The sequence below is a fragment of the Notamacropus eugenii genome, chromosome 4, assembly GCF_028372415.1.
Source record: "Notamacropus eugenii isolate mMacEug1 chromosome 4, mMacEug1.pri_v2, whole genome shotgun sequence".
Classification (NCBI taxonomy): Eukaryota; Metazoa; Chordata; class Mammalia; order Diprotodontia; family Macropodidae; genus Notamacropus; species Notamacropus eugenii.
Window position 1 is genome coordinate 437951542 of NC_092875.1, and position 22327 is coordinate 437973868.

Sequence of the window (22327 nt, forward strand, 5' to 3'; positions counted from 1 at the left end):
CTGTAAGTATATTTTCTTCTTCATTTGAATTTGATCATTCCTTCCTTTTTTCACCAAACATTTATTCATTGTATATTCTATGCAATGCCCTATACAAGGAATGATGATTTCCTATAGCTATATTCACCTAGACTACAAATAAATTCTTTAAACTCTATAGTTTTCATTACATCAGCTTGTTAATTAACCTCTGTTTTATTTATGGTCCAACAAAGACTGTATTGGAAGGTTTCTTTTTCCTTTTCTTTAGTTTCAGTCACACATCTCTAATTACAACCATAGCCTTTGGCCAAAAGCAATAAAATTCTGACCTAATTACATACATTTATTCTTCAGTTTACTCCCCTTCCTCACTGAAATATTATCTCTTTATCTCATTCCCTTCTCTCCCCCTTTCCTGTTGAGCTCACCAATCACTGAAAAGTTTGCCAATAATTGTTTCTTATAGATTTTCATTTTTTTTAAACCATTCTCTGTGGTTGCACTAGAGTCCAAAGACTCACTGGTTATAACATCAATTTCTCCTTTTGACTGTAGAGGTAATACATTACAAGAAGAGAGAGTTTGGGGGCAGGACTGGGACCAGCCAGAGTTCAGTGGCCAGGCACTCTGTCACTGAATGTGTTCCAAAATGCAACAAACACTAGCCATTTCCCCATATAAGCATTGGGCTAGTTCGGTCCTCCTTCCCTTGAAAGGATTCTTTTTGGAGCACATGGTGGAATAAACATCTTCCCCAAGACTCTTTGTAAAGAATATATGTTTAAAATAGTCCCAGTGAAAATGAACCAAGTTCTCCCAGTTTCATATATTTCCATGGTATATGAACCACTGGCAATAGTTATCTATATGATTTTGGGCAAATATTCTCCCTATCTTGGTACTCTATAAAATTGGCACTGGTAATGTGCCACAATATACCTCCAACAAACATTTACTAAGCTATTTTTTTTTTTTTGGCTTTTCCTAAAGGACTTTAACTTGATAACTTACTACATTTTACTAAAAGGATTTAAGATGGGAGTCAACTTGGCATAATTAAGAGAAACATGGATTTGGAGTAAGAGAGAGGACTGGGGTTCAATTTCCAGATCTGTAATGGATTACCTCTATGTCCTTGGATATATCCCTCACTGGGCCTCAGATTTCTCCTCTGTAAAGTGAAGGAAAGGTTTGAACTAGGTGATTTCCAAGATCTCTTCTAGCTTTAAATCCTAAATCTTAAGCTATAAATTTAATTTTAATTTAAAACAAAATTCTAAACTGGGTGTGGTGGTGTACATCTGTAAACCCAATTACCTAAGAGGAGTTCTGAGTTGTGGTAGTCTATGCCAATTGGGGGTCTGAACTAAATTCTGCTTTACTATGGACAGGAGAGGAGGGCATAATGTTGCCTAATTGGGGGTGAGCTCTCCAAGATTGCAGGGGCGAGGTGGGAGATCCAATCTTAAAAACAAAGCTGCTATTAGGGAGACAAGGAAGACACTACAAGGTCCTTTAAATTAGCACATGGGTTTAAACATGAATGGCAATGGACTGTAGTATAATGGATACAGCCAATTTTCTATGACTGACTGGTGACGGATCTAATATAATCAAATGTGTGCAAGTGTTGTTGTTATTCACTTGAGCGTCATTTCCCCCGCCCCCACCCCTGCCTGTGACTGATCTGGGTAGAACAGAGGAGTCTTGTGTTACTCCCTGATGAAAATTGCTAACGGTTGCCTACAAGTGGCTGGGCAAAGGCACTTGGACTAACGTAATGTGGTAATTTATGGGCAGTTTTTTATGAAAGCGTATTTACCGAAATGAGACCTGCCAAAAAGATCAGGTTACAGCAGGAATACATGACTTCCCAACTAGCCATAAAACATAAATCAGAAGCTGTTGCTGTCCACTGTCAGCGACTGCCTCCCTCCCCACATGCTCACTCTTCAGACAGATTGGATCACAAGCCACAATTTGAGGGGGAAAAATCAAACTCAATTTCGCAGTACAATGAAGTGAGTCTGGGGCCTGTCATGTCCACTGACATATTGATCCTTGGAAGATTGAAAAGATGGGAATAGCGTGGGTTTTTATTTTTTTAAATACATATACGTATATATATATGTATATATATATACATATATGAAAGGAATATATAAATGGAAGGAAATACAGCACTTAAGCATCCTCACAAAGACGCAGGGGCTTGAAGGGGCTCAAGTTATAAACCTGGTCTATGATATAAAAGCCACTATTAAAGGGTCACATTTTCTTTCCCCTTAGACTTACTGCTTCAGAAGACAAATGGCCTCCTAATCCAGGTTCATTTAAAGTGCAGCTGATCATTTCAACAACTAAAAGGAATTTTCGCTGGGGAAGAGGAAAAAAAAAATCCCCTTTCTTGGCCCTTTGTGGAATTTATGTCAGATCTATAATGCAATAAGCCCAACATTCCATCAAACATTTTCTATTTAACCTGAAAGGGGGCTAAGCCAAATCACTTATATGTCTGTGTCTGTGATTTGCAAAGTGAAGTGACTGCAGCCACAATAGAACACATAAAGGAAAGATTGCCCTGTTCTTCTCGTCTTCAGATTAAGCATTAGATAACAGAAGCACTCTATCACAGGGTACTGATGAAATTGCTAGAAGCTCCATAAAACATCTAAGAGTCAGTTAAGCTAAAGAGTCTAGCTCAGCAGGGAAGGGGGCAGGCAGGGGGAGAGGAGAGAATGAGGGTAGGCTTTCAGGTAGGCTGAATGCCAGTCATAGTGACAGTAAGATGATTTCCTAATTGTTGCTGACCAGATCATAGCTGAAGAATGCTTTCCATTGATGACAGCCAATCTTCTTCCCCTCCCTTAACAAGCTCTACCTTAGGTACCACCCATGGAGAGTACATGACACCATATACCTGTTAGGAGACGAAAAATCAAGTGCCTCAGAAAGTTTCACTTTTGGAATGTGGGGAATCTGGGAATTTCAGATTGTGTATTCCAAACTCCCAATAAACAAGCTGTGTAGAATGCCAAACTTCAAGTCAGAAAGATCACCAGTCTATAGTGAGAAAGGTCATTATAGGTCATCCAATTCAAGCTCTTCATTGCACAGGTGGGGAAATTAAGCCCACGGAGGCAAAGTAACCTGCCTTAGGCACACAGGCGCACTATCAAAGGACTGGAGAGATAATGCTTTTTCTACTTGTAATGGTAATTAAATGGGAAGATCTTTCCCATTCATTCATAAGCCCATGTGACCTGCTTAAATTACATGAAACCTAAGTTACATGTGGTGGGAGGAGCTTACTGAACAAGTGAATAGGAAAGGTGGAGCAGAATTGGGGGGAAGGTGGTGAGAGCAGTTAAGGTGGAGGAGAGAGGATGCAGCAGGTAGACAGGACCAGCTAGTCTTGTGAGTATTGTTTGTGTGAAGGCCCCAGAGAGAAGGGGGGGGCTTGGAAATGGCTTTGGCCCCAGCAGTGCTAATGTATATTCACTTCTTGATTACTGTGATGGATTTGACTTTCTGGTGTTTGAATGAATGTTTTTCTTCTGCTTTCTATATGGAGAATCAGTTATAATTTGTGATTCAGAATTGTACCAGTATATTCATAGTCACTGCTGGTGCTGTGAATATTGCCTTGGCACTACGTCTACCTCCATTTGGGTTCAGTTCCCGAATTCGTGCTCTAGATGCATGCTAACTGTGTAATTCTGGATAAATCACTTAACTTCTCAATGCACCAAAAAATTCTCTAAGAATATAGGCCTTAGGTTATACTTGAGTGTCAGATTTGTATCAGCGAAGATGCTATATCTATGAAATCATAGATTGAGGCAAAAAAAGGAAACTGAAACCTAGTGACTTGTTCAAGGTCAAACAGCTAGATAATCAAATGTCTTAGCTACTTATCCTCACTTTTATGCTTTGAAAATAATGGGGACCCCCCCAATAAAAACTCATTTGATTTATACTTTATAAATTAACAGCCTCCTATTATTTTCTACAGCAATGGCTTATGGCAAATAATGATATATATTAATAATTCTGTATTCTATTCTATTATATCAAAATAATTCACAGTATTTTAAATGCCTACTAGAGAATAACTACTTCATCAATCAATTTGACTAAAGTCATGATTTTCTTAGAATTAAAATTTGCTGAAAGCTTCAAGTATTTCATCTTCAAGGCTAGGAAGTCTATGGTTAGTGTCATTGCTAATCCATTTGTCAGTCTGCTAATTTTCTTTTCCCGTGATAATAAACAGCAGCTCTCCCTTAAAAGCATACTATTTACCATGTGTCAGAGACACACACAGGAAGATGCTATTTGGAAATCATGAAATGAGACATTATAAAATGAGCAGGAATCACATCGAAACAATGGAACTGGGGGTGAAGACAGAGAACAAGAGACATTTAATAATTCTGAGAGGAGAATCAAGGATGGGATTAGACAGAGGGGAAAACAACTGAAGAGAGAAGTTAAAAGAAATGTAAAATACAATAGAAAACTCAAGCTAAAAGAGAAGGTACTGAAAAAAATTAGAAAAAGCAATTCTAGTGATAATGATAATGATGATGGCTGACATGTGTACAGCAATTTAGGGTTTAAAAAGCACTTTACATACATTATGTCTTTTGATCCTCCTAATAACCCTGTGAGGTGAGGAAAGCAAAAATGTGACAAAGAACATATCAAACACACAAGACTGAAATCAAAGGAGAAAAATGGAGGGGGTGGAGGGGAGAAGAAAAGAAAACCTCAGAAGAGTCTACAGGGAAAAGATTGAATAATATCCACAAATCTTGTTTACATTTTCAGATTGCGAAACTAGTTCTTTAGGTAAAAAGTACTCTTGGGAACAACAGTTTTGACTGTGTTTCCACAGTTAGTAAAATGTGATAATCATCAATGTATTACTAATTACATATTTCTTTAATGTGAAGTCTAAAATGAAAATATTTTCAGCAAGCATGGTGATAGACTTTTCAATAGGAAAACTTCAGTTTAGTATATGACTAAAACTGAAGTAAGGAAGCCCCAAACCTAGCAAATAGGTTGCAGTTACTCTCATCTTTTCGTGTCACCAATTGCACTATTCAATGATGAATGACAGGTGTTGCTTCTCAAATTCACGAAACTCTTTGGTGACACTGTTAACACTTGCATTTGGGCTACATATATTGTGTTATAAGAACATCATGTTCAATAACCAGAATCAAATCCCTAGTAAAAATGAGTCTTAGTTTTCCAGTTTTCCATTCCCATTGTTCATTTTCTATTTTATCTGAACAAAATATCACTCAACTCAAGAATCATAGGATCTATGTTGGAAAGCACCTCAGAGGTCACTTTATCCAACTGATGTCTTCCCTCTACAATGCCCATTCTTGAAAGAGTGCATTCCGTGTTTAGATCACGGTAATTGTTCAGAAGTTTTTCCTGACATAAAACCTACAAATGCCTCTTTTCAACTTCTCTACATTATTTCTGGTTAGTCTTTCTGCAGTAAAGCTGAAGAAGAATATAAAAATGTTCTTATATTTTCCATAGAAAATTGAAAATAGATTTTTGTATGTGTAGTTGAGTGTTAGTTAAGAAAGGAAAAATGAATTTGGAAATTCAAAGCATTTTTTAAAAGAATTTTGGCATTAAAGCTTTACAATATCAGACTGAATAGGGAAAAACAAATGTGATTTTTTTGGCTTTCCTTATTGCTTTGTACTGCCTGACCAGAGAATTTTGGGATAGTAGTCTCCACCATACATAAATTTCCAATGATCCACTGGTATTTCAGACAGGGGACAAGGCATGAACAAGACTTCCTGGAAAGACTTTCCAGTGTTCCCCAATTTCACCATCACCTTTCTCATGTTAGTTCAGGATCTCAGGAAAATCATATCTCCACTCCAAAAAAAAAAAAAAAAAACAAGGGCTTTTGAATATTTAAATGGAATTGAGGGTAAGAACAAAATACAAGAGACATTTAATAATCTTGAGAGAAGAATCAAGGGTGGGGGTAGTGGGGAAAATAACGGATAAGATGATTCTTTAAATTGGCATGGCAGGCTGTCCAGCTCTAGTGTGTGTTGGGATGCATGCTAGTGGTCTAGGACCCTCTACTTAGCACAAAATCAGGAAAAGTGTGAATCTCAGCCTCTAGTGTTCATCACATCACATCTTCTTAAACTCTCCACTTCTCCATGAAATTAGAACAGCATTTTCTGTTAGAGACTAGAATCTCCAATTACTTCAGAAACATTTGGTAAATACACTTCTGAAGAATACACTTCAGTCTAACATCTCATATATGTATCAATTATACTACAGTCTGATGTCTCATGCAAGCATAGGAGTGACTGACAATGCCTTAGACACAGGTGTCAAGAAGTGGGGATTGCCACGACATAATTGTGTGGCAGAAGATTGGAGAGACCAATATTGCCACTCAGGTATGCTAAGGAGGTTTTAGTTAATAGAATGGATTCATGTTCCATTCCCTGTATTTCTTGAGAACTAGCCCAATTCAGTTCCCCAAGCATCTTTTAGAGTATTTGACTTAAAAAAGAAAAGAAACAAATAAAATCTTCCTGACAGTAATGAGGAAACTCATATATCTATTGAATAGTATTACCTGAAAGATGACAACATGTAAAACAACAATAGGAATTAGGAAGACAGGTTTTACAGACTATAGCTCCTCTATAGTCATTTTATCTAGTCCTTGGGTTCCTCACTTTGCGTGATATCCCATATTTGTGCCAACCCTCCTGCTAACCTCTCCCACCCCAACATCTGTCTGGATGCTGTGGGGCTGGGGAGTCCTGGTGGACACATCTTGAGAACATCTGCCAACAAACAAAGAGCCTGAAATATTAACTAAAAGACAGAATGTTAGTGGGCAATTTCACAAGGGAATAAAATTCCCTGCCACCAAAGAGAGATTAAAATCAGCTCCACAAATATCAGCTACAAATACGAGGAGCATTGATAAAGACAGAAAGAACACATCACACGCTCTCTTTTTCTCTGGTGCTTGTCCACACATGCAATAGCACCCTCAATAGCCAAACCTTCAGTGGGAAGATCGGTGATGTTTCAATGCATCCAAACATGGCACTCACCTGTCTGAGACAAAAGTGGTGTGTAAGGGACTTTAGGTTCTATTGCACTCATTGGTGGAGGTAGCAAGGGGTTGGCAAAGCTGCGGAGTGGATGAGTGGGTCGAACACAGGCTGTGGGGATGGTCCTACTCGGAGCTTCCTCACTGCTGGGGTGCTCAGGCTGGGTCTGGGCTAACATGGGTGGCTGCTGGGGAGTTGGTCCTTCACTAACGGCTGTAAAGAAAGCAGAAAAAGAACATTATTCAAGGGAGACATTAGAGCTATAACTAAGGGCAACCAGGTCTTGATCTCAGGGTGCTGACAACAATTACTCTCCTTCAACACTGTAGAAATAGCCAAGATATGTGCTGAATTAGCAAGATTAGTTAAAAGAAAAAGCTAACAATTAACAAAGGATTCCTCCCCTCTGTCTTTTACGTCTGGGGGAGCCACCCCCTATTCTACCCTCCCTATGTCTCAGGGTCTCTGTTTCCTTCCTTCTACTTGGCTCATTTTCTCTTTACATATTGTTTTTGGAGTAGGTTTAGTTCTCTTTTCCCTGAAAGATTTTAAAGCTTTCCTTGAGAACGAAAAAAAGTTAGAAGAGCTCTGGAATTTTTTCCCATTAATCCATCAATTAATCAACAACCATTTATTAAGCTCTCACTTTGTATAGGACACTGTGATAAATGCTGAGGATACAAAGAAAAGACAAAAACAAGTTCTTTCTCCTCAAGGAGGTCATATTCTAATGGAGTCAATTTTCTTACCCTTAGAGCAGGGGTCCTTAACCTCACAGTCTTGAACTAGTTTTAGGGGGGAAAATTGATAACTGTCTTTGAGTTTCCTTTATGGTTTCCTTTATGATCACATGCATTTTATTTTATGCATTTAAAAACGTTACTCAGAGAAGTGGTCCATGACACAAAAAATGGTTAAGAATATCTCCTTTACAATGACAGCATGGGATTGAGTCTGACTTCTTTTCAAACCAAGTAAGAAATCTTATTCTACTGTTTTCTTTTTTCTCACTATCTTCCCTACCATTATCCTCTGCAATGTTAGTAGGTATTCATTTCAAATGCTTACAAATACCATGCTGCTGAGATATTTGTTTCAGGAAGGCCAGTAAGATATATTTCACCACGACTCTATATTGGCTGTGCTGGCTAGGCCCTATAATCTTAAGTGATAAGGAAGGAGAAACATTATTTCTTCTTATACAACTAGCAGTATCAGTAAAATCCAATATGCCAAACCTGGCTCCAGCTGGATGATTATCTCACAGTCAATATGCCAATTTTTCTGTGATTTAAACATGCCATGTCAACTGTCAAACAAATCAGTTACCCGATGCTCAAAGGCATCTCTAATAAAATGATACAAATAATAATCACTATCATTATCTTCTGTATCAAAGTAAAGACATGGCTAAGCTAAAATTTATTTGTGGCATGAATCTATCCGAACAGGTTTCCTGGATATAGAATTATGATTCTTCCCTCTTCGATAGCAAACCTTATAATTTTCAGTCAGATTACTATACTTCAGAAGGTTCTACATAGTCATTTGTAGCAGTCCAAAGGAAGGGAGGAAAACTTTGTGATGAGGACTGACTTTTCCTCAGAGAGTAGAGCTATCTAAAACTACAAGCTTCAAAAATATGTTCAGGGTATTTTGATTATGCTTTAACCTACACAAAGAAAGGGGAAAAAAAGCTAAATGGGAGTCATTTAAATTAAAATAGCTATCTAAGAAGTATAAGTCAATTCAAAGTAAGTGAAGTATTTCTAATGATCTTTTGCCCAAGTTTATCGTGATTGCTCTAAGCAGTAATCCTGCCCAAAGCAGTGGGGAAAGGAAGTTCCTCAATTTTGAGTGACAAGGATAATTTCAAGATAATTATCCCACTTTGTAAGATAATTTCCAGCCAGCTTCTCACTGGGAGGTTCTGAAAGAACAACAAAAGGGCAGAGAAGATGGACAAGAAACCTAACCAAACTGGAGAGAGGGGGATGAGATTATTATATATAATGTAACATGCATAATATACAATATGTATAATGTATGTTATATTATATATAATGTTTGTGTATATAAGTATATATTATATATATATTAAAATATATCAACATAGGACACAGAAATGCAAACATTGAATGTTATTTTGTGAAGAAATATTTTCTTCAGGAAGAAAGAAAGGAAGGAAACAGCTATTAAGTGCCTACTATGTGTCAGGCATTGTGCTAAGCAGTTAAAAATATTATCTCATTTGCTCCTCACAACAACCCTGAGAGGTAAGTATTATTATTACCCTTGTTTTATAGTTGAGGAAAGTGAGGCAGACAGAGATTAAGTGATTTGCCCAGGGTCCCAAAGCTGGTATGCGTCTGAGGCTGGATTTGAACTCAGGTCTTTCTTACTCCAGACCTAGAACTCGATTCACTGTATCACCTAACTGCCTCTGAGCTACTTCAAACCTTTATGACCTTGGGCAAATTACTTTGTTTTCTGAGTTTAGTTTGCCCTCTGAAAAATAAGATGGCTGAACTAGAAGAATGGCAACATCCCTTTCATCTCTTAACATAGGAGATGAAGTCTCTATCAGTGGACTAGCAAAGATTCAATTCAAACATTCTACAACTCTCTTGTTCCAGTAGTGGGGGAAGAAAATAAAGATAATTTATAGAAATATGTCTAGGTCAAGATATAGTAAATAAATAGGGGGGCTTAATGTATTTTGACTCCGCAGATTTGAATCTGTCATTTAAATTCAGTGGCTGAAGGGACTAATGAAACTGGGGGAATGAGGCAAATGTGGGAACTTAAAACGTTTAAAAGAATAAAAAACATGCAAAATCCACTAGAAAAAAAATTGTCCTTATAAAGAATGGCATGTCTCTATACATATCAGAAGAAGAAACAAATAATAGCGGAAAAAATTGATCCATATAAAATTTAAAATAAAACAAAAATTGACCTGAATATGGAGAAAAATTAACCAAATTAAAATAATCAAATGACATATTTAATGGAGAATATTTTCCATTAAGGGGGTCCATGACATAGCAGATAGAGAGTCTGCCTTGGAGTCAGGAACACAGTTCTTTCACTAGGTTCAAGTCATGCAATTGAAATATGGTATGACCCTAAGCAAGTCACTTCACATCTCAGTGCCCCAAGGTGACTAAATTTCAGAGATTAAAAATTAGCATTATAGGAGGACATTTACAATGAGATGTTTCATACTCTGATAAAACCACAGGTCAAGATAATAAAATTAATAATAATAAGTATTATGGGAAAACGACAACAACAAAAACCCAGCGATAATCACAAAGCCTTATACGTATAGACCTCTAGATCCTTGGGACTGAAAAATCAATGGTGTCAAAATAAAAGAATCAAACTTCTGAGTCAAAGCAGAAGAATCCAATCATTGGAGTCTGCATAGACTGTAATTGTGTGTTATATAACTTAGGAAAGCAGCAAAGCTTTGATATGCACAAAGGAGGCAACAGAACACACGCCTAGTGGAAATCCTTACTATGATTCCTCCTTCTCCTTGCCCCAAGTCCTATTCTAGATTGTAAGTTATCCCCTAAAACACCTAGCACATGGCTCATACAGTGTAGGCATTCAGATCTTTCTTGAGATATGAATTTGTGAAAGTATAAAATTCCTTATTAAAAATACACACACATACATATATATATACACATAGTATACACACACACATACACACACACACACACACACACACACACATATATATATATATATATATATATATATATATATATATATATATATATATATATATATACACATCCACCCATATAAACATATATATGTACAAACACACATAAATGCACAAGCATTCCTCCACTACTTTCCCCAACCTCCTCCTTTCTGGTTTTACCATTCTTATAACGTGCTTGATTCTCTCCAACTCCACCTCTTTCCCCTTGTCTGCTGCATTACTTTCATCCTGAGGTCCTCCTCTATTCTTTGGTAGTGCCCATCACTATCATCATTTTGGGAAAGACCCTAGTTTCTCTCTCCCCTTTCTGCCACCCCTTTATATATTATCTTCCTCACTGAATTTGTAAGTTCTTTGAACTTACTGGGACTGTCCTAGATGCTTATATTTCCATCCCCAGGGCTTCAGACAGTACCTGGAACATAGAAATGACTAAATAAGTGTCTATCTATCTATCTATCTATCTATCTATCTATCTATCTATCTATCATCTATCCATCCATCCATCCATCCATCCATCTATCTATCTATCTATCTATCTATCTATCTATCTATCTATCTATCTATCTATCTATCTACCTACCTATCTATGTGTCTATCAGGTGTCTATGTCAAAGTCATTCAGGTAAAACTGGAGACTAGGAAACTTAAACCAGATGAGTAAACTTTGACTTTACTGAATATTCCTCATTTCATTTATGACATTGACTGATAAGACATCTCCACCAAGAGTCATAAGTGGTTTTTGCTTAAGTGAGAACAGTGACCTTTAACATATTCCATGGCATTTGGAAACCAATATTCTCTAATCAAAAATCTGCCTATAGATGAAAGTTAATGACTTTAGGTAGTTCTTGTGATAGGGAATACATTTAGCTTGCTGAAAAACAAGGCATATAATTTTTCACGCCTTCATGACTTAAGCATACTGAAATGCTTTGCATTTGTACATAAAATGGTAAGAACTCAATAAATCTTTGAAGGAATGACTGCATGACAAATTCTGCTTGAAGTTTTTAGAAAGTTATTTTTTGAAATAACCATTATCTCATTGTTTGGATGACCCCACCAATATCTTAATCTTTGTTCAAAGATACATAAAATATGGAAGTACAGAAACTGATTTTTAAAGTCAAGTTAGTGGTTGAGATAGTATGCATATATGTATGTATGTTTGAATGCATAAAAGGGTGTGCTGGAACCAACTTGAAAAGGCCCTAAAGAGCTAATTATTAAACTTTTAGTATAATTCTTTACACATCAGATGTCAGCTCCAGCTGAGAGCTTGATTTTAATTGTTGATTTCACAGACTTATGAAAGTGAGGGAGAAAATGTTGGTAATCTAGAATAAGCTTAAAAGGGTGTCTTGAGTTTTGTGAGACCCTCAAATTAAGCATTTTACCATCAAATTCTTGCATGTACATATCTATCTTGCTACTTCTTTCCATATCTTTTCATTGATAGCACTATCAGAGGAATGTTTTAGAATGTTTTAGAACATTAATGCAACAATAATTCAACTTGTATCCAATTATATTTTATTTTATTTCTATTTGTTTTGATTTTCAAATGAGCTTTTTCATGAATGAGCTAACTTTTACTAAGGAGATATGTGTAGCATATGCTAGATTTGGAGTCAGAGGGCATGAGTTTGAGTCTCTACAATACTTTATTATATGTTTGACCTTAGCCAATCATGTTACCATGTTGGATCTCAGTTTGCTCATCTGTAAGATTCCAGGCCTTGAGGAAATAACTTCTAAGGTCCTTTATAATTCTAAATCTACAATCTCATGATCACATCCTCAAGGAGTTTGTATTCTAATTGGCTAAAATGGAAGAATGCAGGAAATATTCCTAAGAAACCATGAGGGAAGAATATGAATGGAAAATCATTAGCAGTACTTAATCAATACCAATAGTTACAACAAGCATTTACAAAAGGTCTGCTGTGTGCACAGCACAATGACAAGATCACACTGTGCATGTGATATATATTAAGGATGCTCCTGTAATTAATGTAGCCAGGAAGGGCTACTAATATGTCCATGTACAGTCAACATGAACTTCCTTTAGAAGGGCCAGACCATCCATATGCATCTATATGAACCTAATAGAAAAGATCACAGGTTTATGGACTTAGAGGGTCTGTAAACCCTTCTAAGGTTTATGGCATTAAATTCACAGGGGCAACTAGGTGGTACAGTGAACAGAACACTGAACTTGGAATAAGGAAGGTTCATCTTCCTGAGTTTAAATCTGGCCTCAGATACTTACTAGCTGTGTGACCTTGGACAAGTCACTGAATCCTGTTTGCTGCAGTTCCTCATATTGAGCTAGAGGAAGAAATGGCAAGCTAATCCAGTATCTTCACCAAGAAAAGCCCAAATGAGGTCACAAAGAGTCTGAAATGATTGAACTTCAGCACTCCTTTTTCAGATAGGCATTTCAGATAGTAGATTCAGTGAGGTTAAGTGATTTACCCAATGTCACATAACTAAGAATTGGCAGAGCAGGGCTTTAATCCCAGTCTTCCAACTCCAAATCAATTTTTCTCCCACTTCCAACTGTGCTGAATAATTTCTCAAAAGTTGTCATAGTAGTATGTTTAGAGTCTGGAGTATTCCAGTCATCCTTCAGTAACAACAATCCCCAACTTATTTTTGAAGAATATGTTCTATCTCGTTCTTACAAATAATTCTACTCTCTGGAAAAGGTGCACAGTGAGGAAAGGGAGAATAAATTCAATTGCTCTCTGACAGATTTTTTTTTGATGTCTTTTAATTCTAACCTTGCTATATAAGACAATTTATGATTCTTAAAGCTGTCTCTGATGGGTTGAAAAAAATATAACCTAGCTACAAACATATTTTATCGATGTTACCATCTTATCTATTTCAAATCAACTTATAACAAGAGCTGCTGAGTCACCTGCTCTTAACTAAGAAATGAAAGCCATAAAATCAATGTGGAAATGCTATATTTGAGTGGGAAAAAAAAAAACAAAAACAAAAACAAATGGAAGGGGGGGAGAAACCCACATACATAAAATTATCTTTAGAATGGTTGTTTTGTTTTTTTATCTATCTGGGCAACTAGGTGGCCCAGGGGAAACAGGACCTGGAGTCAGGAAGACCTGAGTTCAAATCCAACCTCAAATACTTACTAGCTGTGTGACCCTGGACAAGTCACTTAACCCTGTTTGTCTCAGTTTCTTCATCTGTGAAATGAGTTGGAGAAGGAAATGGCAAACCACTCCATTATCTTTGCCATGAAAACCACTGAACAACAAATCTATCTATCATCAGATTGAAAGCTCTTTAAGGGTAGTGACGATCTTTTGCCCTTTTTGTATCTTCAGTGCTTAGCATAGTGCCTGACACAAAGTAGACATTTAGCTAATGTTTGTCTATCTGTTTGCCTGTCTGTCTGTCTGTCTTCTAAAAAAAGATGCTACTAATGGAATCTCCTTGCCAGGAATTAGCCCTCACAGATGGAAAAGTATCACATTACAGGCTTAACTAAGTTAATCTAATGATGGGTCTGGCAACAGAAGGCAAGAAGCATTTAGTTAAGTATGGGCTAATCAAGATTCAATGAGACAATGTTACAGATAACTAAGTTGTGATAAGCTAAATTAGAGGATAATAACACTGTTCTATGAAGATGACAGAAGGTGTTAACTTCTAGCATTGCCAATATGTTTTTTTTTTTTAACTGTTGAATTTCAGAATTTCCCCTTTCATCTGCCTTGACAATGGGGCTGATTTTTAAGGACTTCCACTGGAATATTTCATAAATATATAAGCAAGATGTGGAGAATGGGATGAATTGGTGGTATAAATTCTGATGTTCTTAAGATACAAAAAGAACTTTCCTCAGACTAAGAAAGTTAGACTAATTCCTCTGACACTGCCAGAGTTAGAAGAGAGCTCACATAGAAAGACATGAAAATACATTACACTGACTTCTTCCTGTTCCGAAGCCTCGATCAACAGCAAGTGTTGGGAATGGCACAGGGCGGAGAGTGAACTGGGGATGGGGGTATCCACATGTTGGAGATGGCAAGATTCCTGGATACTGGGCACTTTCTAGTGTTGGCACTGGGATGGCACTAACAACAGCTGCAAAACAAAGAATGTAAGTTAATTTTATTTTAAATCCCAAATATTTCCATAAGAAACCAAAAAGACACAGACAATTTAGACAAGAGAAAAATGTACAGTTTTCCCTTCCACAATGCGCGGGTTCAGGGTTGGATGCCCCCCAAATTTGGAAAAATCCTATAAATTTTTCTCATACCAGAGAAGAAGTTGATTTTTTTTTTTGTCTTTTTCTCTTATGGGATGTTGATATTATAAAATACTATACACATACTTTATGCATTTCTGAGTTTCTGAACTTTTTCTCTGTCATTTGCTACCCTTCCAGTGTCATCTGTGGCTTCTGCAAAACTCCCCCCAAATTTTCATTTAATTTCTTATGCCAACTTGTGATATATTGAAACTCTAATAGGGAAAGTACAAAGTGGAAAGGATAACGTGTGTGTGTGTATTTGCAACTGTAAATATATATGTGTAAATATATATATATTTTTTTGCAAATGTAAATATATATGTATATATATTTGCAAACTTTCAGATACTACCTAAAAGCTATCTGATATATCATGTCATTATGATGATGATGATCATCATCATCATTATTGTTACTCATGATTGTAGCCCTCTAAAACCTTTAAATTTTTTGTTTTCATATCACTTCCATTTTCAAATATATTCTTCTCTCCTCCCCTACCTGGAAAGCCTTCCTTTAAAAGACTGAATAAAAATAAAGGAAAAAAAATTTCTGCAAAATATTTATCTATCAATTATATAGTACTTTGAGGAAGGAGATGTTATTACATAAATTTTACAGATGAGGGAACTGAGGTATAAAGAGGATAAATGACTTGCTCAGAGTCACACCAGCTGGATTTGAACTAATGACTTTATGACTCCAAGTCTAATGATCTATGATTCACTATGTCCCTGCTGCTGTTTCAACTGAGCAACACATCAGCTGAATCTGACAGTAAGTCAATGTTCATACCAAATCTTCCCCCTCTCTACTTAAGGGACTGAGGTGCATTTTCTTATCTCTCCTTTTGGGCCACACCTGGTCATTATAATTAGCCAGCAATGAATAACATTTTTGAAAAATTGGAAAATATTAGTTTTAAACCTCACAAATTGTTTCAATAATGAAACTATACACTTCGTGTAATAAACATGAATGTACATATAATTAGGGATAAACCATTCTGTCTTTTGTAAAAGAAATTGGATTGCTACAGTTGACTGAATTATTTTGATCACCTTACAGAACTAGGACAAGGCACAATCAGTCAGCTTGATTGACAGCTTTTGAAGGTTTCCAGCAATATGGTGGTCAGTACAATTGGTTTCCTCAGAAGAAAAATGATAGATCCAATGATATGTTCTCAGATATAAACTAGAGGTGAAATCACTTGCATGATTTCTAACTACTTCTCTATTATTTTGTCAGGGAAAAATAGATCTCTACAGACTGGTGCCTAATCACACTGTTGAAACTAAGAAGCTTAAATTCCACCCAACCAAGAAAGGAACCCAATTTGAGTAATTTGAGATCTTTATGAAAAATACTCCTTTTCTTATAATATTCCTAAATCTTTAGGATTTCAAAAGAGAGGGTTATTAATAGCTATCAACTCCACAGTTTCTTCCTTCTTCTCTGTGAAAGCAGGAAATGAAGTGATGGAAAAGGTTATAAAGGAAGATGATGCCTTTAAATAATGACAATCAATGGCCCACATAGTGTGCAAGGATAGATAAACAGAGAGCAAATATTATGGACCAAAGGTCCAGCACTCAAAATTCTACCACAGCAACTGCATCATAATCTAGGGTATTCAATTCACACTATCTGAAGTTACCTAATTAACTTATATAGCACCTTTTATTTTGTATTTCAAAAACATTAATTAATCTGCTTTCCTACCCAGAGTTATGTTGTAATCATCTCCATTCCAAAAGATGAATAATTTTGAATACAGAAATTAAATGACTGGGCCAGAACTATGAGATTACAGTTCTGATAGGGACTTCAGGGGTCCAAATTTATCTTTGTTTCAAATGTTCTCGTTAACAGAGAAGATTCAGCAACAGAGAATAGTCAGCAAATATTTGTGGTGTTCCTCTATGAGGCATGGGGGATGCAGAAAGGGAGGGATTCATGAGCAAAAAGATTCTGTTCTTACAGACCTGGTGGTCAAGTATTTTCACTTTTGATTCTCCTTAAGATGCATGAGAGCTATTAAGTGCCAGAGTTTCAAAAGTAAATCTGTCTGATGATTTTACACTGCAGATAGGCTCAATGTCCAGCAGCCTGCCTTGGATGAGAATCCTTAGTTTCCCAGGTCATCATTTTCACTTGTGAAGCATTTAGATCTACAGACCACTTTTAAAACAACAAATTCTCTTTCCCTCTCTCTCTGTCTGTCTCTGTCTCTCTGTCTGTCTCTGTCTCTCCCTCCCTCTCTCTCCCTCTCTCTCTCTGTCTCTCTGTCTCTGTCTCTGTCTCTGTCTCTCTCTCTCTCTCTCTCTCTCTCTCTCTCTCTCTCTCTCTCTCTCTCTCTCTCTCTCTCTCTCTCTAATACTCCTGCTACTTGGAAGATAGTCATTTGAAAAGACAATAATTCTGTGTTAAAATTCACAAAACACAGTGTATTGAAGTCTCTCCTGATTTTTCTACTTCAGTTTAGATTTGAGTGGGGGAACAATAAAATACAGAAATCATACCATAACAAATATCTATCATGATAATATGTTTACATGGATCATCTCGAGAAAGTGTCATCATCTCCAATAAACCTTGGCTCTGTGACCAAAGAGGAGAGTTCTATTCTGACACAGCTTGCTGACAGCTGAATTTGTATCTGACATTAAAGTATTAAGAGCTTAGAAACAGACATTCTCCCACCAAATTATGTAGCTCTTTTAGCACTAACATTATCAGAAAATCAGTACAACAAATTTTTTAAAATATGTTTTTAAAAAAATTTTTTTAATGTTATAACTAAATATAACCGATGGGGAATATGGAGTAGAGACTATTTAGGCTAGACTCCAAGAAGTAAATATTCTGTAGTTCCCTAAATAGTTAAGCATGATACTTTAGAAAATGTCTTTTTCTCCTTTTTGAAGTATATGAGGAAAAGTGGTATGCTGAAGTAAGAAACTGCTTCATCTTATTCTTTAATATTCATCTTCTCTCCATCCTTTCTGCAATGATCCAGTTTGCCAAGAATTGCAAACTAATATTAATTTATAAATATTAGTTTCATATTTGAGGATATGAATTTTTATATTCTTGGTCTTCATAAAAAACAGATGGCATGGAAGGGTAATGCAATATTTTTTCTAAAATTTTAATTGATGCTTTTTTATTTGTACATCATCATTATTTGCAGAAAAGCCCCCATCATCTCATCCAGTGAACCTTCCCTTCTAACATGAAAATCAAACAAAAAAACATGTAGACTATGTCTAAAAAGTGTGTGCAGCATTACATGCCCGCAGTTCTCCATCTCTCCCACGAAATGAGGGAGAAAGCATGCTTTTCAGTAAGAGTTCACTAACTTTTTCATCCTGAGAAACTTTTGGGAAAGGAATTGATTTTCAAAGAACTGTTTTCATTTGCTATTTCTATTCCTGCCTTTCTCACTGAGGGTAAGATGATATGTAAAGGAAGTGCTCCACAGTTGCTTATAGAGTGCTACCTGGTGTCTATTTTGTTTATCAGGGGAAGGGAAGAAGGATTGTCCATACATTGACAACCTTAATGGATAGATAGTGATGAAGCTACTAGTGGGATACAACACACCTAGGAGTTTTAGGAATTGTTTTCCTACACTTGGGAATCTTATATAAAAGTCTACTCAGAGGCTGGAATTTCAAGAAATGATGAGAAGAATAAAGAGATCTTTGATACAACTTTGAGATGAGAAATAGTTGCCTGACTTTTGAACTTGATCCAGATGCCACCAATGGCTTGATTATCTTATACAGAATTTCCAGCAGATTTGAACTCTATATTACTTTTCCCCTGACAAACAAATCATTTCTTTTCCTATAAAATAATTCTCTCTTTTGCCACTATTACCTTCTTCATGTCTCCTTCCTTAAAGGCAGGCATCCTATCCACTGCTTAGATCCACACAATCTGACAATTTAGTTCATCAAGGATTGTGCTCTCAACCTTTCTCCCCTCCTTTTTTTCCCTTCTGTTTGTTCCTTTTTACTCCTCTAGGATTTCTATTAATCATGACCTTCTTTCTCTCATGTGTCTTCAATATCTCCCACTCGCTCCTCCCTATCACTGCTCCAATTACTGTAGTCCTAAAATAAAATAGAACAGAGAAGCAGTAAAGATCCCTTGACTCTTTTCCATATAGCTATAATCACATCTTTCTTCCCCTTCATAGCCAAGCTTCTGGCAAAACTCTACCCAGTGCTTCTAACTACTTCATCAATTAATACATATAACGATTCACTAAAGAAGAAAAAAGTATTATAATTTGTTGAGTGATAGTTAATTCATTCAAGGAATACTTGTCAAGTAGTACAAGCTCAATGAAAGGACTGCTGGGGGAGATACAAGGGTAATACATTGTAATCCAGATGAGGGATTTTATAGTTTCCAGTAGTAAGGGGAAATAAGATAATGTAGATGGGTGCATATAATACAAATTACAATTTAAGTGCATAAGTGAAGTATAAAGTGATATGAAATCAGATGAGGGTAAAACCATTTCTAGTTGGGGAAATTCAATGGGAAAGAAACAAAATTCTAGTCTGTTGGCCACTGGGGTTCTAAATCTAGTCTATTGCTAGCAAACTGTGTGATATTGAACAAATGACAATTTTCCTGGGCTTTAGGGTTCTCTTCTATTAAATGAAAACATTTTTTTGTTAAATGAGATACTATGTGACATAGTAATCAGCCAGTTTGGGATACAGTAAGACAGTAAGTTCCAGTCCCATATTTGTGTAACCCTGGACCAATCATTTAATCTCTCCTTCCTCTAGGTCTCCAAGACTATAAATTGCAGAGATAATATTGACTTGCTTTGGTAGAGCGAGTTTCCCATAGTTCTCTACACTGGTGAAATCAAAGGTTCAGTCCCTGTCCTCTTAATTATTTTTGTATTCATGAAATCCTCCTGCTAAATTGTATCCCACATGAGAGTAGGGGAATTTCTATGTTAAACATTTCATTTCTCTCAGTACTTAGCACATGGTTCTGGAAAACCTAGGTGATTAATAAACATTTGTACCATTTAGATTTTAATTCTAGTTCCAACATTTTGTGCTCAAAAAATTTCAGAAAGATGGATATTTGTTATATATCATGCTCAGAAATTCTAGAAATACCTTAGAAAAGAATTCTAACGTCTCAGAGTCTGTGTTATCATTTTGACTAGATGAGATTAGACAATATCCAGAAAAACATAGACGTGCACACAAAATACAAGGATTTCCCAGTTTTAAAGATGAATTGTGTTCCAAACATTTGTAAGTCAGGTATTTAGAAGTTAGGACACACATTCTTAAAGAAATATTATAAATGGTGTTTAGGTTGACAAGAAAGTCCTTAAAAGGCTAACAACAATGCAGTTGAAATCTTGTACACAAACAATAAAAAGAATAAAAAATAAATCTGCTGCAATTCTGGTGATTATGCAGAACTGAAAAACAATACATTTGGAAAATAGTTGTCCGTTAATCTTAAATTTTGTCATTTGAAGAAAAATAGGTTTAATAAGAGTGTCTAAGGAGATAGAGGGAGACATTTGGTAGAAATTTTAGAATACTTCTGAGCATGATAAAGGGGTTTGGACCTTACGGACAGTGGTCCTTTATTATTAAATCATCTGGTCATTCATTCATTCTATTACAATGTACTAAATACATAGGATAAATCATAGGGAGATAAAAAGATTAAATGTTACATATTGGGGAAGATCTGACTGTTCAATAAGAAATGGGTCCCTGTTTTCATGGAAATCACATTTACTGGTTTCTAATGTCCCACTGAAACTTACAATTTTCCTTTTCCTTCATATGGGCATATACCTAGCACTACTATGACACTTAACTGTAAAAAGAAAGGGGGCAGAAAAGAGGATCTGAGTTCCCTTCTTTTTCTATTACGCGAATCATGGCTGCTGAGGAAGCAAAAGTTCAGAGAGGTTATTGTGAGTAGCTCAACATCACATGGGTAGTTGCTTTCTTTGGAGTAGGGTAGGGAATAGATGACAATTTCCAGATGAAATAAAAACAGAAAAAAGAAAACTTTTTATTTTGTAAAGAAAATGAGTCCAGACAGCCCTGAAAACCTGACACGAAAGGTCCATCGCGCTGGACCAGAGCATACCCCAGCCCAGGCTTGGCTGCGCGGCACCAAGAGGAGCAGATCCGAGCAGGCTTTGGGGACGGAATCTCCAGCAGGCCGTGCGGGTCCCTCCACCCACAGGTGAGAAAGGTCAGTGAGAGGGTCTCTTTGGCTGGTCGAGAGGGGAGTGAGGTGTCCCCATAACTCAGGCCCCCTCGGGAGGCAGCCTTGGAGGCAGCAGCAGGCAGGGGCTCCCCAAGCAGGCAGAAGCGCAGATCCATTGTTGAAGGTCTCTGCATAAACCCCCTGAGGCAACTGAGCCCCATGAGGCGGCCCTGCCCCGACTGGAGCACCTGAACTTAATCTCATGCTAAATAGCAGTCCCGCCCTGGCAAAAGCCCTGAGGTTGGGAAGCAGCATTTGAATCTCAGACCTCCCCAAGCACTGGCTGGGTGGATTTGGAGGCAAAGTGGGCATGGAGAGGACACTCAGAAGTCAAGTCACTGGCTGGGAAAATGCCCAGAAAAGGGGAAAAATATAAGACTATAGAAGGTTACTTTCTTGGGAAACAGATAATTCCTCCCTTCCTTTCAGATGAGGAAGAATAATGCTTGCCATCAGGGAAAGACACAGAAATCAAGGCTTCTGTATCCCACACATCCAAAATTAATATACCATGGGCTCAGGCCATGGAAGAGCTCAAAAAGGATTTTGAAAATCAAGTAAGAGAGGTGGAGGAAAAACTGGGAAGAGCAATGAGAGAGATGAAAGAAAAGCATGAAAAGCAGGTCAACACCTTGCTAAAGGAGACCCCCAAAAATGCTGAAGAAAATAACACCTTGAAAAATAGGCTAACTTAACTGGCAAAAGAGGTTCAAAAAGCCAATGAGGAGAAGAATGCTTTAAAAAGCAGAATTAGGGGGGCGGAGCCAAGATGGCAGAGTGAAAGCAACGACTCACCTAAGCTCCTGGACAAATTTCTCTGGATACCTCTGAAAGGAGAATCTGACCAAACTTTGGAGGTGCGGAATCCAGTGGGTGACAGACTTT

General features: G+C 36.9%; 1 protein-coding gene across 1 annotated transcript in view; it reads right to left on the reverse strand.

Annotated features, from left to right (window-relative positions):
- Positions 1 to 22327, reverse strand: part of DCC (DCC netrin 1 receptor) — a 995337-nt gene that overhangs the window by 38607 nt on the left and 934403 nt on the right. The window contains 2 exon segments of the mRNA XM_072606654.1: positions 7119 to 7331; positions 14824 to 14985. Coding sequence (XP_072462755.1) covers positions 7119 to 7331; positions 14824 to 14985 — 375 coding nt within the window.